This window comes from Littorina saxatilis, linkage group LG12 (genome assembly GCF_037325665.1).
Source record: "Littorina saxatilis isolate snail1 linkage group LG12, US_GU_Lsax_2.0, whole genome shotgun sequence".
Lineage (NCBI taxonomy): Eukaryota > Metazoa > Mollusca > Gastropoda > Littorinimorpha > Littorinidae > Littorina > Littorina saxatilis.
In genome coordinates, this window is record NC_090256.1 from 54,938,359 (window position 1) to 54,955,907 (window position 17,549).

The 17,549-nt window shown below is 42.6% G+C and overlaps 1 protein-coding gene across 1 annotated transcript; it reads right to left on the reverse strand.

Moving 5' to 3' along the window:
- Positions 1-8,151: 8,151 nt before the first annotated feature.
- LOC138982271 (uncharacterized) lies at positions 8,152-10,798 on the reverse strand. Its single transcript, XM_070355515.1, has one exon. It carries the CDS (start codon positions 10,376-10,378, stop codon positions 8,282-8,284), a length of 2,097 nt encoding a protein of 698 aa, XP_070211616.1. The 5' UTR covers positions 10,379-10,798; the 3' UTR covers positions 8,152-8,281.
- Between the last annotated feature and the right edge of the window lie 6,751 nt (positions 10,799-17,549).

Below are 17,549 nucleotides of genomic sequence, written 5' to 3' on the forward strand. Positions count from 1 at the left end.
AGTGTGATATTGCCGGAAGCATCGGTCATGAACCCCGACCTTGCATTTTGAGCAACGGTGCTTGGTCTTCTTGCCGCAAGCTCCGCATCTCAGTTGTGTTGGCCATAATTCCACCAGATGGTCCAGTCGGTCAAACCTGATCTCTTCCAAGACCCGCTTGTCCACAGAAACGTGGCCTCTTGGACGGCCAGGTGCAGTATGGTGTGAAGCGCGGCCAAGGTAGACCCTGACAACTCGGCTGCGGATGGCGAGAAGATCCAGCGGGTTGTTCTTTGCAGCCTCAGTTGCTAGGTACAGATGCCACTCCTGTTGGATACAGACGTCTAGGCAGTAGGCAAAGATGGCCCACCACCACTTCTTCGAGCGTATGGCAACCCTGTACTTGCCAACGTTCTGATCAGTGCGATCAACACCTCCCATGGTTTGGTTGTAGTGGCGAATCAGGAAGGGCTGTGGGAGTTGAACTTGCCTGGACTCTGACCTTGACCACCTCTTTGCCACCTGAAGTCAAGTGGATGTACCCCAGTAATCCGGCTGGGCCGCTATTGCGCGGGTCCGCTATTGCGCGACCTTAGAAGAAGCGGAATAGTTGCCAATGTGACGGGGCCTACCGTGCACACCCCAGAACCCTCCCCCCCCCCCCCCCCCGCCCCCCCCCCCTTCCCCAGGAATGTACTATAGCCGGGTCTGCACGCGGCGCGCAGGCAGCAAAAAAACAGACTTCAGATTTGATTTACGAACTGTGTAAAATCTACACAACACTAACCCTTGTAAACTTAATCAGCTATCAGGGATACATAAAATAGCACATTCGAGTACTTAAACAAGCCAGTCTGTTGCCAGTAATTACAAATTTCCGAGTTTAAATGTTGATACGCAACCCCGCACTTATTCATGTAACAAGCACATGCACATGTGAATGTAAGTCTCGAAAATGAAAATATTCAATACAAAGTGCGCCAAAAAAAACATAAGTTTCAAAGCATAGTCTGGAGACACCCACCGTTCATGTGCCGTAACCACGCGCTGGGTGCAGCTGACCACGCCGTTCCGTGGGGGTGTTACTGATTTCTTGGAAAATCTACTTTCTTTTGTACTTGCACTTTCTCATTGGAGAGTAAGGTATTGAAGAACAATAACAATTAAGTAGAAGTGCAATGCCAAGACACTGCATACCCCCCGCGAAGGACAAATCCTCTCTCTCTCTCTCTCTCTCTCTCTCTCTCTCTCTCTCTCTCTCTCACACAAAAAGATATGGGTCCCAAAACCTGATTCCCCCCATCCCTCGTCTAGACTTGTATAAGTCAAGTTTAGCCTTCTCAGGAGCGTCCGGCTCTATGGAACTCCATACCCCTACCCCTCCAAAATGCCTCCTCTGTGAAAACGTTTAGGCGCCAGTTTCATTCCCGCTTATAGAACACTTTTCATGTCTGATATTTTAGTGCTTTTTACATTTAGTCAAGTTATGTTTGTATTTTGATTTGTTCTTTACGTGTATGTATTGATAATGATATACATGCGAATGATTGGGACAATTCCTCCTCACATTTTTTTTTCTCCCTTTTGTTATTAGTTTTGGATGTTTATATGCAATGCATTATTGCAACTATGCTGCAATTTCCACACTATATTGTTTTTCCCATTTTTGAGTGTGTATACAAAACCATTTATAACCCTTTTCCTTATTACTATTTACATTATGTACGTCTGTAAGAAACAATAACCTTGTCAATTTTACTATCTATATTCTGTGCGTCTGTATTAAGTGTTTGTATAAGGGACAGGTTGTAAGATTAGGCTTTGCCTAAAACCTCTATCCTTTGGTAATAAAGTTCAGTTTCAGTTTCAGTTTCTCTCTCTCTCTCACACACACATTCACACACATACACACACCCCAAGTCACACACACACACACACACACACACACACACACACACACACACACACACACACCATGATCCTCGTCTCGATTCCCCCTCTATGTTAAAACATTTAGTCAAAACTTGACTAAATGTAAAAATAGAGACAATAAAAGGACAATCATCAATCACAATCACGAGCGTTGGACAGACGATGCTACGAGGTACGACCGTACAGGTCTTGCGGAAAAAAATGCAATGCGTTCAGTTTCATTATGTGAGTTCGACTGAGCTTGACTAAATGTTGTATTTTCGCCTTACGCGACTTGTTTAATGTAATATGTTTTTTCTTTTATTTTCATAATGAGGTAGAGAACGGGTGTTCTTGGTTTCTTTTGTCCAGGTCTTTGGAAAATGCGAAAAGTGACTAGCATTTACTCATGCATTATTTTTGTTATTCCAACTTACTTTAGTTTAGTTTTTTTTTCTTTGAGAAGACGAAAGATGATTTCAGGATGCCAGTGACTGTTTTGAATTTATTTTGAAGATTGGAATAAATGCAATGTCAACATTTTGTTTGTCAGTTTATTTGTTGGTATTATATTATGACCACCTGAGATTTATAAGGTTCCCCGTATATCTGAGCTCGATGCTTTGAATGTTGAGATTTTGTGGAATAAGAAATGGTTCTTTCCCCCTTTCTGTGACACCTATTTATTTTCTTTTGTTGTTTAATAATATACATATAGTCTTTGCCATGAAACCGACTTGGTACATGTTTGAATGATTGTCAGTACAGTATTCTCTAGGCTGCGTCTCTTCGCTTTGGGTATTTCTGTTACACTGTGAGAGATTGGTTGAATGACAAATAGTCACCGCGCAATAGCGGCCCCGCGCAATAGCGGGCCGACCTTCTTAATCCGAGCGAACGCCACGAACCCACGAGTCAAAACAACGTGGTAAACAACTTGTTTTGACAGGACTAGAAAGTTCACCTGCATTCTCGTCCAAACATAAATATTGTGTTTACAAAATATAATATCGGTACTTTCCCACAAAGTAGGGGAAAGGCTCCTAATATGGACCGGCTCCTAATATGAACCACCTTCTGTTCTGACAAACTAACGGCGCTAGAGCGCTCAAAACAATTTCATTCGCTTTATTCACCCTCTCTGGATAAGTTGCACATGTCAAAACTGTTGCAGAAATACAACCCCCAAAACTGTTAGGCTTTTTCGTTTTTTTTCACTTTTGGCAGCGTTCACTCTAAATTTGCCGTCTAAAACGGACTCGTTTCTGTCCACAGTCAAAGCTTTTATCACACAAAAAAGGCTATATATGACAGCTAAGACCGTATTTGTTACATTATAGCAGTGTTTACCCCGAGTTTCTCCTGCAAAGAAAAAATAATAGCTAAACCTCAAAGTATGTGTGAGTCCCCTAATATGGACCACCTTCAACAAATCGAAGAAAATAAAAGCTAAAGGCAATTTTAATTAATTCATTAAGAAGCTTGCTGAAAATAACCTATAACTAGCCCTCGAGATTTCAAAAAAATATAACAAATAGTCTTTTTTTGTGGAAGTTGATAATTTCACTTATTTTCACTCTGTTTTTGGATAAGCTTCTTCAGTTTGCTGGTGTACTTCAAATAATGCTCTCATCAACCCGAAACAGATAAATCTAAAGCATATTTGAATTAGTCTGACTTACACACTAAGTTGTAACATGTTATTTTGAAGTATAGAGGGCTTTTTACAGTGATTCGTGAAGGCCGCTTCACTGGTCCATATTAGGCGCCCAGGCTCCTAATATGGACCATTTGTGATTTTTTTCTGTATTTAATTTTTGCAGAATGTCTATCAAAGCTATTTCACTCTAATTAGGCCTAACGGTTAACCTAAGAGAGAAGGACTACCAAACACAAAATAAAACTTCTTCGCAAGAAAACAAGCTAGTTATCAGCATAAAACAAAAAGTGGTCCATATTAGGGGCCCTTCCCCTACAAATAAGTCAACTACATGCAACACACAAAACTGAACCAAAGTTCAGCAACGGCAGCGTTTCCTAACACCTTGCCAGACAAGGAAACTCAAGGCATCCTGTCAGGGAGAGAATGAGCCGAACTCATTTTGACCTGAGTTCAGGATGCTCTGTGTGTGTGCGCGTGCGGCGTAACAACGTGTGTGTGTGTGTGTGTGTGTGTGTGTGTGTGTATTTACGCTGTGTAATGCGTTTAAGCCTCGTGCTTGGAATGTGCTTGCGTTCGTTTGAGTATAGATTTGAATGTACTTGAATCCGACGTTTTTTGTCTGTCTCGGCTAATGTGTAGGCCTAACCACATATTTGAAATAGACGAATTCCAAAAATGACTGTCGGGTTTGTATGGGCTGTGAAAGCCCTTGTTTTTACGGAGACAAACAATCCACGGGCCAATCATTAGCGAAGGATGTGTCTGAAACACGTGGACAAGGAGCACGTGTAAATTATTATTCTTGCAAAACCAAGGCCAAGTGTATTCACTCTATCACAACCTTTACAAACCCGACAGAGTTATTTCCGAACATTGTCTATTCCACCTGCCTGGTGAAGACTTTGCAACGTGAAATTGTCAAAGGTAACAAAATATTGTTTGAGAAAATAGCTCCCACAAAATTAGCACAACACTTTCATTGAACAGTTCTGACAGCTTTTGTGTCATGAAAGCACACACACACACACACACACACACACACATGATCACGCGCACACACACTCACGCGCACACACACTCACGCGCATACACACACACACGCGACTGTAACGCACACACACACACACACACACGCTCAATTGCACTAACAAGCCTGTGGCGGAATTCTGAAAGAGAAGGTATAACATTTCGACAGAAATTTTTATTGGAAATCCTTTTAAATTAGCAAAGGCAAAATTCTACCTTATTATATACTGACGTCCAAAAGAAACGCGAAAAATATGATTTATTTTACAAATTTTTTTTTTCTGGATTAACAAAAGTTGCGTTATTTTTGGCAGCCAGTATATCAAGACCGATGTCTGAGGAAGGTGTATTGTGAATTTTACCGCATCAGCGCACTTGCAATCCACGTAAAGCCCGAGTTAGCTGAGACATTTTTCTTGTGCAGTTCAGCTGCACGTGCAAGAAAAGCACAAAAGCTGATCAGTGAGTGGTGTTCACTGTCACTAGAGGATAATAAAAAAACGCTCGCGCTGGACCCGAGTACTCTTCAGACTGGCTCGCTCAATAAATATAAATGTTTGGAATGTCTGTGGTGTGAATGTTGGTTTCTGACCAGAAATGCAGATCTATCTCAGGCCGATTCATAGATTCAACCTACAAACTGCGACCTCATCTGTGATCAGATATGTTTCGACAAGCATTAAACGGATGAAATTAACCACATGCAGTTTATTCTTCAGAAAAATGCACACAAAAAATGTGCATCCCATCCTGTTCTCTTCAACTCCTTTTTCCCCCGAACACTGCGTCAGTGGAACAAGCTCGACCCTAAGACCACAGTTGCTCCTTCACTGGAGTCCTTCCAAGCTGGTCTGGGTCGTACCCACGGACTTGCCTCGCTGACACAGTAACCCTGCAGCTCTTCGTGTAAATAGTTTTATACTTTTAACCATCTTCTCGGAGTTATTGGGTCACCCACCACCAGTAACCAATTACTCAGTACTCCGCCGCTGGACTACAGACGTTCGGATGAACCCAGCCCACATCAAGAAAGAAGAAGAAGAAGAAATGGGTTGGGTTCGGTGATTTGTACATAAACGTCTTCCTCGCGATAGATTTGCTAAGCTTATTATTTTGTCTTATGAAGCCGTCATCAACACGAACACAATGATTGCAGAAGCAAACTCTGTACCTACACGACCGAGACACAAGACTGATTATTTCACAGCTGCAATGAGAATAGAGAACAAAGACGTTTTGGGTAAGCTTAGTTACTCACGTCAGGTCTTCACTGACAAGCTAGGAACAGACGGAAAATTCCGAACAAAAGTAAATGACGTCAAAGTCTCTTTCGCTTTGCGTGTAACTTTGTCATGACGTATTTTTCTGTGACGCGTTCGGCTGTTCTATCAGGTCAATGGCTGCGTGTTGCCCCGCCGGTGTGAACTCCTCCTACGGCCAAGTCGTTTTTGTGGTTTATTTCGCATTTAAGTCCCAGGTAACATTATGAAGTTTTAATACGATCAATCGGACCTATTATCAAGTTAGTGTATCAACTTTTGAACGAACTGCGCCCAGTAGTTTCCCAGCAATAAGCTGTTAAGTGGAGAAAGACACACAGACACACACACACATACACAGACACACAATTAAAGTCTGCTGAGCCCTTGTACTAGCGTACTCGGGGAAAATGGCACAAAGTTACAGGTTTCATCAGTCCCTCATTCGACGCTATCACCATGCCAAGACTCACTTCTGCTGAACGCGAGACAGCCTTTGGACGTCTGGAGGCTGGGGACACGCCGGAAGCCGTGGCTGCGACTTTCCAATGTCACATATCCACCATTTATCGTCTCCTGCAGCGGTTTGTGATAACTGGCTCTACTGCTGATGCCGAGCGAAGCGGCAGACCCCGAGTGACGACGCCAAGGCAAGATCGGCACATTTTCCGCAGCCATGTTGCACATCCCTTCAGAACAGCTGCAGAAACAGCCAGAACTGTTATAGGGACACACCAGGCACCCATTTCTAGGCAAACGGCCAGCCGGCGACTGCGCTTCAGGGGGCTGAGGAACTGCCGTCCAGCCAGGGGACCCGTCCTCACCGAGCGCCATAGACAGGCACGCCTGCATTGGGCGCAAGGCCACCTCAATTAGAACAATGTTCGCTGGCAGAACGTGCTTTTCAGCTATGAAAGCCGTTTCTGCATTGACCATGCCGACGGGCGTATTCGGGTATGGAGAAGAAGTGGTTACCGCTATGCTGACAACTGTGTCGTGGAGAACAACGCCTGGGGTGGGCCCAGCCTCATGTTGTGGGGCGCCATCGGCCACAACCAGGTGCTAGATCCCGTCATCTTCCAAGGCCTGGGTCCTGGACCCGGCAACGGCGTAACAGCGCAGCGCTATATGGACCAAGTGCTGCACCCTCATGTGCTGCCATTTTTTCAAGCCCATGGAAACTGGGTTTTCCAGCACGACAACGCGCGCCCCCACACCGTCAGGGCCACTCAGGATCTCCTGCACCGCTCAGGCATCCAGGTGATGCCTTGGCCAGCGTTATCTCCTGACATGAACCCTATTGAGCAATTTTGGGACTTGCTCCAGACACAGCTCAACAGGGTGGTCCCAAGGCCCACAACTGTCGCTGATCTTGATCGGGCCGTCCGGCAGGCCTGGACCAACATTCCCAGGCAGGCCAGCAACACGTTGGTCCGCTCAATGCACCGCCGATGCCAGGCCGTCATCGATGCTAATGGGGGCCACACACGCTATTGACTGTTCTGTTAAGCGCTAATAACGCATCGTTTCCGCAACCTTACTGTGTTGTGGACCATAAGTCAGTGTTCTACTCTACCAAACATTGGACATTAATAATGAAATTTGAATTTTTGTACGATTTTTTTATTAGGCAATAAATGTCACTAGACACTGTTTTTCGCGTTTCTTTTGGACGTCAAAGAACAAGAACAAGAAAAACAACAACTAGCGTGAAGATGAAACTGATCAAGATGAGGAGCGGTCAGTCAATCGCTGCTCCGTGGCTATAGTCTGTGCTTGCGAAAAGTTGGCTGTTTGAATTGGATAAACACGGTAATTGAGACCCCGAATGCAAGGACCTCGGCACTTCTTGTGATGTAATGTTTCGCATGGACAATCAAATCGTCTATTAGCCCCCATATACTCATATTGCACTGTGGTAACAACAACGTGGGACAGTCCCTCCTTGCCCTCCCCTACCCCCCCCCCCCCTCGCCAGTAAGGTAAGTATAGTGGGAATTCGAATAATATGGAGAGCTCATTTTGTAGTTTTGGTATCTGCAGGTTGAAATGCATGCAGCTTGTCTGTTCACTGACACGCGTGCTCTTGCTGAACAGCTGTGTGTTCATGTTCAGAGTTGTATGTTCCTTAAAGGCTACTTACAGGAGAGGTGAATGGATTAGGATATTAAGAATTCATGGATTCACTAGCATGAACTAACTTTAAGTTGCCCTCTCCCCTCCTCTCCCCTCCCCCCTCCCCCCCCCCCCCCCCCCCCCCCCCCCCCCCGCCGTCAGCAGGCAACTTTGGAAGTTGTAACAAAAGGTCTCTCCTGCAAGCTTTTGCCTAGAGTGGCCTGTGGTTCAATTCACACACCCGGCATTTCATCGGGAATTGGGGATTCCGAGTGAGCAAAAGGCGATCTTCAAGGCGATAGTGTGACAATTTTTTCCACCAGTGTCTTCAGATTTGTTCCTTACAGTAACAAAAGGGACGTAAATGCGGCAGTAAATCTTGAATGCAGGCTGGTTGGGAGCCGTACTTGTTGATTCTGCTCAGCTCCTTGCTGTTTATTCGGAGGGTACCGGAAGTGACATCATGATAACAAATGGCTTCAAAATGTCCTCCCCCTGGTTGCGTGATGAAAGACACCTGGAAATACGAAATCCCTTTCCGACAAGACATTCCATCGAAGCGACCAAAATCGTTTTTATTGTACTGGTTCCAGTACTTCAGAATCTTGTCCTGTGCCCGGCTGTCCTCTTCTGTGCAGACATAACGGCTGCCTCTGGTGATATTTAATACGGTCAACTCTACACATTTTCCGCGCTGTTTTTGTGTCAGCTCGTTGATCGTAGCAAGGGCTGCTCGGGCCGCTTCCACCACGAGACGGTCTGACTGACTGACATTCTCCCAGTCTAAACAGGCGCACCAGTGAGGTGTCACCTCGGCGTCAACGCACGTGCGATCTTTGGAAATTTCCTTGAAGATACTGACGCCTCTGTGTCTGATGTCTGCCTGTCCAGAGCCGGTGTAGTTGAGGACTTCGAGGAAGGTCTCATGTACGTCGAAGGGCGTGGTCAGTCGGTGGACGTTGGTCTCCAGGCTCCGCATGATGTCGGGATGTTGGCGGCGAAACCAAGGGGGGAACCGGAAGGAAAAGTAGGGCATGCGCTCTTCTAGCTTCCCCTGGGCAGTTGCCCGGATATGGCCGAATCTAGCCCCGTGGTCGGACATGAGAATGAGTAGTGTAGAGTTGAGGTGCCCGCTCTCCTCTAAGCCTTCTAGGAAGCTCTTGACGTCTTCGTCTTGCGCCTGCATCTCGTTGTTGCCGTCGTGGCTTAGTTCTGTGTGGAAACCGAAGAAGAACTTGGGATAGTTCCTGTATGTGTCGAACAAATTGCGAAACCAACGCATGAAGTTGACGTGTCGAGGTGTGGAGCCCAAACACAACTTTTCATTTTTGCTGTACTCTTTCTCTGCGGCGAGGTAAAAGGGTCTCATGTAGTGATCGGTGGGCGGCTCCTTGAAACCAAGCATCCTGTAATGAAAGGTTCCTTCTTTCGACATATCCTCTGCCCAGGCCGTGACGTAGCCGTGGCGAGAAAAGTCCTTCCAGACCCAGGGGTGACCGTCCACCGTTGTGACCCCAGGGAAGCCCCTCCTAGCCTCCGGAAGTTCTTCCTCCATCTTGCCGGTCAGGATGGGGAGGAGGGCGGCGGGGGTTCCGTCCCCCACGATGTTGTATCCCTCCAGCTCCACCCCTCCCAGCGTGTGCACCAAATAGTCACGGGTCTGTGGCAAGTTTCGCAACCACGCCATGCGTGACATGGAGTCAAAGCCGTACATGAAGACGCTCAGGCCCAGGCCTTGGCTTGAAGTCTTCTTCCTGTCAGCGGCGTGCTTGTCAAGGCGTTCCTGCACGGCCTTGTACCGGGCCACAGCTGAATGAACGTTCTCATAATTCTTCCCGCTCTCTGTCTTGCAGCTGATGCTGAAGAAGTCGGCTTGCAAGGGTTGGCCATCTTGCATGACGCCTGGCACAGGATCACGGCGAACAGCAAAATCGCCGTCGCGAACGATGGGCTTGTAGGTACAGCTGATTTTTCCGTGCCGTTTTTGTGCACGGAGCGATATGTGGATCGAACCGTTGGTGACGTAGACCCAGTCCTCCCGGTCGGAGGGACACTTTATGGGTCCGACTTTCACCTGATACTCCATCATTTCTGGATCGTAGGGATTAAGGATGGGATGCAGGCATTTTCGGGGTTTTGGTGTTCGCCATAGCATTTTTGATGATCCTCCACGAACCTGAAACTCGAAATAGTTCTTCGCAATTGTATGACGAAGTGGAGTTGATGAATAAGGGAAGAGGTAGAGCAGGAGAAGGAGGAAGACGTACAAGTGAAACAAACCAAACAGGAGCGCAAACCAACGTCTTGGAATACGGTGGCAAGGAGACGTCTTGAGGACAATATCCGCTCTGGTAATATCGACTTTCCCCATTGATGTCTTTTGGCCTGGCATTCCTGTAAACGTGAGCGCACGTTGAGAAATCATCAATAAAAAAAATAAAAATCAGCAATTCCCTCTTTACCTGTCTAAGGCTTTCAATGCCACCCTGTCTCTCGTTCTGCTCTCGTCTCTCTTTTTCTATCTCTCTCACACACACACACACACACACACACCCACGTCCCGTGCAACAACGTCAACGATTATAACATTTTATACAACTCCTGTAATGCAACCGAGGAGTCGATTAAATCTAGTTGATTATTTGTAGACAAGTGAGAAATTAGAACGAACTACTTTACACCCAAAAATCACACGTGGATTATTCGAAGTTTGAATAAAGAGGGCTAAAAAATAATACTAGAATTTTTTTATTTTTTATTTTTTTATTTTTTTATCTTAGTTGCATGCAAGGCTGCTTCAACCCATCTTTTTTGCCTCTTTCGTCTTTTTTTTGTTTTTTTTGTTTGTTTGTTTGTTTTGGGCGGTGAGCATATCCTTCTTCATTGGCCTTTTTTTCTTCTTTTTTTTCAATGAAATTTTAATTTTGTTTTCTTTTACATTACAGGTTACATTTCCATTAAATTACTTTTTAATTCAACAACAATCTAACTAAGGACAATGGGAATAAACCTTTCGTAGCGCAAGTTCTTGTTGAAATACAATTTTCAATGGAATATGCGATTTAGTTTTCTTAGCTTTGCTAATGCACATTTTTGCTATCAATAAAACATGGTTAATTAACGCTGATTCCTTTTTTTTCTTTACATTTTTAAATCAACAGCCTAAATACCCGGTTGAAAAAAACAAAACCAAAAAAAAACACTTAAATTTACTTCTTTTGCCCTAATCTTTTCACCTCTATCATGGACAAATACCAATAATGGACAATTGTATTAAAATATTTTACAATTACCATTATTTTCAGTCTATATGTGTCGCAAATCTAACTCTGAATTAAACATGCACACAATTTCTATTGGTTTCCCGTATTTGAATTTTCCCACACACATTTTTGCCACAATAATAAGTACATTGATATAATTTACTAAATTGTTTGACATACCAGGTGTTTTCATGTATCCTAACAGTGCTGTTAGAACATCAATTTTTATAATAACATTATACTGCTGAAATACCTTATTGGTAATTCTTTCCCAAATTGGATGTATAGCAGAACATTCATAAAAGAAATGTTCCACAAATTCAATCTTATCAGGACAGAATGAGCATTTGTTATTCATTCTAATTCCCATTTTACACAGCAAAATATTAGTCGGATATATGTTATGCAGTATCTTCCAGTGCAATTCTCTCAGTCTTGATTCTTTAGATACATTCCTTACGATGAGCCAATGCCATTTAGTTATTTCTATATTAAACTTATGCATCCAGAAATTCAGACAACAAGGGTTGTGTTCAGTTTTACTTATTAAATGTAATCTATAAGAACGTGCTGTAAATAACTCTTTATGGTCGAAAAGCAGAACATTGTTTTCATTGGATTGCATGAGCATAATACGCCGGATATCTTTTCATAAACGAGGTAACAGCAGTCTTTACAACGTTATACTCTAACATCAGTGAAGGATAAGTACCCACTTTTACTTTAATCTGTTCTATGGATAACAGCCTGTTATTAACACATGTATCACCAACTAATGCGATCCCACATTTAGTCCATTTCTTAAAAAATAACACATTATTTCGATACATAATGTTTTTATTATTCCAGACTGTTACCAACAGTGGGTTCTCTATTTCTGTGTGGGTGTTATTCTCTGTCCAGACTTTTAGGGCCTCCTCCCAAAAAGGGGCTAAATTAACATGTTCTTTTTATATTTAGTCAAGTTTTGACTAAATATTTTAACATCGAGGGGGAATCGAAACGAGGGTCGTGGTGTATGTGTGTGTGTGTGTGTGTGTGTGCGTGTGTGTGTGTGTGTAGAGCGATTCAGACTAAACTACTGGACCAATCTTTATAAAATTTTACATGAGAGTTCCTGGGAATGATATCCCCGGACTTTTCTTTTCTTTTTTTCGATAAATGTCTTTGATGACGTCATATCCGGCTTTTTGTAAAAGTTGAGGCGGCACTGTCACACCCTTATTTTTCGATCAAATTGATTGAAATTTTGGCCAAGCAATCTTCGACGAAGGCCGGACTTCGGTATTGCATTTCAGCTTGGTGGCTTAAAAATTAATTAATGACTTTGGTCATCAAAAATCTGAAAATTGTAAAAAAAAATTTTTTTTAATAAAACGATCCAAATTTACGTTCATCTTATTCTTTATCATGTTCTGATTCCAAAAACATATACATATGTTATATTTGGATTAAAAACAAGCTCTGAAAATTAAAAATATAAAAATTATGATCAAAATTAAATTTCCGAAATCGTTTTAAAAACTATTTCATCTTATTCCTTGTCGGTTCCTGATTCCAAAAACATATTCATAGATATGATATGTTTGGATTAAAAACACGCTCAGAAAGTTAAAACGAAGAGAGGCACAGTAAAGCGTGCTATGAAGCACAGCGCAATCGCTATCGAGCCAAACAGGCTCGTCACTTTCACTGCCTTTTGCACTAGCGGCGGACTACGTTCAGTTTCCTTCTGTGAGTTCCACAGCTTGACTAAATGTAGTAATTTCGCCTTACGCGACTTGTTTAAATTGCTTCCATTTTACTTTGGCTTGAAAACAAGTCAGATCTCTACCCAGTTGAGAAAACTGCGCTATTGGAATGAATGACCATTTTTCCGTATCAGTAGCCGTATGCAGCTTTCTTATCCATTCCAGCAGAAACGATTGCTGCATAATGTTAATGTCGGGCATACACAACCCTCCTTTTTCAAAATTAGATTTTAACACACACCTTTTAACTTTTTCAAATGCTTTTTTGTTGGTAGTTTTTCTTTTCCGCAAAAAGTGGTACAACATTGTGGTAACTCTGTTTAACACCTTCTCTGATAAATTAATTACTCTCATTACGTAAACTAATTGTGGAACGAGAAAACTATTTATAATACAAATTTTGCCTAAATATCCAAGATTCCTTCTATGCCACGTGCTTATGACGCGGCTCATGTTTTCAATACGGCTTTCCCAATTTTCTGAGAGGTTTGATGCGGGTACATTATTACAGAAAAATATACCCAATAGCTTTATTTTGTTTTTTCAATTCAAGTCAAAGCATAACTCACCCCTCGCTATGCTCGATCCCAACCACATTGCTTCTGTCTTTCTTGTATTTATCTCAAGACCGGAGATACTTGCAAACTGTTTTAAAATGTCTAAAGCAAGTTTAATATCGTCTCTGTCTCGTAAAAACAGTGTCACGTCATCCGCATAGAGCGCTATTTTCAACAATGCATAGATATCTTCACTTTTATTAATTGGTATACCATGAACTCCGTTTTTCCCTCTCATTTTAATGGCTAATAATTCAATACCGAGTATGAAGGCAAAAGGAGAAAAACAGCATCCCTGTCTAATCCCGCCTTCTATCCTAATGTCTTCGCTAAGCCACCCACCGTATCCAATGCAGCTCCAGCTTTCTTTCATTAATATCTCTACCTATCTGACAAATTCGTTGCCAAACCCAAACTTGGAAAACACATACGTCATGTACTCTTGCGATATCGAATCAAAAGCTTTCTTAAAATCAACAGCAAGCATGGCTCCAGGTATATCATTTTGTTGAGCACTGTGTACCACGTCGTCAACCATTCTCAGTAGGGACGCTATGTCCCGCCCCTTTAAAAAAGCAACCTGGTCAGGCTGTATGATGCTGTCAACTACACTTTGCATTCTTAACGCTGAACATTTAGCCAACACTTTATAGTCAGCATTTGTTAACGTGATTGGCCTCCAGTTATTCAAATTTTCTCTTGGGAGTTCTTTTCCTTTGTGTATTAAGGTTATTACTCCTGCAGATTGAGAATATGATAGGTTCCCTTTCTGAAATGCATAATTATACGAATTCACAATAACATATTTCAATTTCACCCCAAAACATTTATAAAATTCCACCGTTAATCCATCTAATCCTGGCTCCGCACACTCGTGAATTACCAAGCAGCTGCAAATACCCACTCGTGGTTTATTTTTCAGTAATCAACTCGTGGTCATTGTTTAAGCTCTATATTAACAGCTATTGTGTTTTCAGCGTGACTGAGCACATGGGTATGTTTTTAGTTTCTTTCCTTACTCTGAATACTCTGCATAAAGAAATCACTGTTTCTGAATGTCAGTCTAATTCTAAAGGACTGTAAATCCAGTTACCATGCGCAGCACTACTTTAGGCCCCGTGGCCATAGACTTTCACGCCTCACGCCTCACGTGATAGAAAAATGAACCAACGTTATTTTTGTCGTGACGCGCCATACGACTTCACGCTTCATGCTTCACGCCTCACGTATCACGCGTGGAGAGGAAAGTAGGAAGGTTCATTTTTTTCAAGACGTGATATGAGGATGGAGATCTTATTGAGCTGGTTAGAGCGAGGCAACTACTTTGGGATCCTAGGCATCCTGATTATAAGGATGGAGATCTTATTGAGCTGGTTAGAGCGAGGCAACTACTGTGGGATCCTAGGCATCCTGATTATAAGGATGGAGATCTTATTGAGCTGGTTAGAGCGAGGCAACTACTTTGGGATCCTAGGCATCCTGATTATAAGGATAAGGATCTGACAACAAAACCAGGTGTGGGAAGATCTACATCAACTACTTCGACCGCCAAAAGGTTATTAGTTTTGATTGATTTTTGTTAATGAAAATCCAACAGACACAGACGTGGCAAACAAAATAGGCTATGGCCGAGAGCATACACTGATAATCGTCCAGACAAAAAATATGTAGTTATAACTTGACTTGTTTGCTCAGTTTAGTACTTTTTTCAATATAAATTCTGGTCGGGATATCTACACACGGTACTGTTTTCAGAAGAAACAAGTTCTCCCAGATCTGTTCCGACGCAAATCTACGGATACGGAGTAAACTTATCAAGTTATGTGTCACTGTGTGTATGTGCCGTTGTGTGTGTGTGTGTGTGTGTGTGTTTGTGTACGTGTGTGTGTGTGTGTGTGCGGGTCATTTCAATGACTAATGATGTCTCTTTCATGAGATTTTAAGTTAGTTTCCCATATCAATCAGCACAGTAGAACGGGATATGAGAATTAGACCTAAAAAAATCGAAGACTATAATCAACACAAGACCTTAAAAACTTGAGAAAACGATAGAGACATTTAAATGATACTAGCGGAGATTAAAAAAAAAATCCAAATACAAAGAGACTGCCGACGTTCCAAAATTCAGAATAAAAAAACAAGAAAGGTAGGCTGTTGGAATGTATTGTTTTGTCAATAACAAACGTTCCAACAACCTACAGACCTGGGAACCCCTGTTTTGCACTTGTACCGTAAAATCCCTAGCATAGGCCCACCCCCCCTGTGCACAGATTTAGGGCAAAATTGGGGGGTGGGCGTTTGCTAGGGATAGACCCCTTTGCACAAAGTAAGTTTTGTGCTCAATCGTGTAATTGAGTGAATACAAACCCCGAAAGCATGTAAGTTAGGTCGTGTGAGTAGAAGTGAAGGAAAAAAGAAAGAAAAATGACTTTGAGGCAAAGAAGGCCAACCGAGAGAGAGAGAGAGAGAGAGAGAGAGAGAGAGAGAGAGAGAGAGAGAGAGAGAGAGAGAGAGAGAGAGAGAGAGAGAGAAAAGGACTGGCTCTTCTGAAAACAACCCAAGCATAGTCATTCATATAAATTTATAAAGTAAAAAGAAAATCACCAGACCTTTGCAAGGACAAACAATAACAACACAATTCCGGGAAAAAGAAACTTGATGAAATGTCGAAATGTCAACACCAATGAAGCCCTTTCTTTCTGTACAGGGAAGAAATTACACGATCGTCTTTGGAAATGAAACGTTAACTGAACTTGGATTTTGTCTTCAAAAGGCCCAATCTTTCTGAGAAAGAAAAACCCACAAACTTAGGGAAAAAAAGAGAAGAGAAACTCGAAAAAACATGAACGATGGGTGGGAGTGAGGAGAGGGGACAAAGAATAAGAAAAAAGGAAAGAAACACGAAAAGGTAAAGAAGGGGAAAAAGATGACTTTTAGAACAGGCTGCACAAATCCTAGTGAAAGTGAGCCTATAGTCTCTTTGAAAAAAGCAGGGTGGGCGTTTGCTAGGTAGTTACCCCTGTGCACAACTTTTGGCCCAAAGTGGGGGGTGGGCGTTTGCTAGATGGTGGGCTTATGCTAGGGATTTTACGGTACAAGTTGTAGATCTAGCATTCTCAAAGAAACTTGGCGTATTTTCAGAAAAATTAGTGTACTCCACACATCATTCAAACCTCCCAAATACTGGATTGGTTTAAGTAAAGTTACGATTGTGAAGAAAAGTAGTCTATGAATTTGTTTGATCGTATTTATTTTCCACCGACCGTACTGATCGTATTTTAGACAATCAAGCGTAAAAAATACGCCGAAATCGTATGGGTTCCCAGGTCTGAACCTACCTTTCTTGTTAGCGGAGATAAAGCTTTAAAATAGGAATTTGCTTGTTTTTGATCATTTTTTACATTATCATTCCAAACAGAGCTTACACTTCTACAGGCATATCGTTACTTTCCGCGATTTTTTCCTTCGCCAGGAGTTCAGAAAATATACAAGGACAGCAGCTAAGGAGAAAGTTTAGATGAGGCACCAACAATATGACTATGTTTATGTGAGGGGCTCAGGGAGATTCCAAAAGTCGGCATTACCCAAAGACTGTAAAGCTTTACCTCTTCCTTGCAGAAAAATGGCCGGTACGCAGGGATTTCTGTACAATAATAATATTCCGCTGAAATCTTGAAGATGCGAAGACTGACGTCAGAATGTAGACTTTACGTAACAAAATGGTATGAACAGTCTTGGTTTACCAAACCATAACGGATGACGTACGGAATTGCCTCATACTCTATTCAAGTCTCTGATTGCCTCTGGGCTGGCAGAGAGTTCTTCCCATACCGTGTGTGTGTGTGTGTGTGTGTGTGTGTCACAGGAGCTTGTATCCAATCGCCGGTCGATCATTATTTACTCCTTATTCCATATATTTACTCCTTATACCATACAGTCTCCTTACTACTACTATTTTACTAATAAATAGTAGTAGTAAGGGTAAGCATGCAGCAGTAAATAATAAGCATGCAGGAGTAAATAAT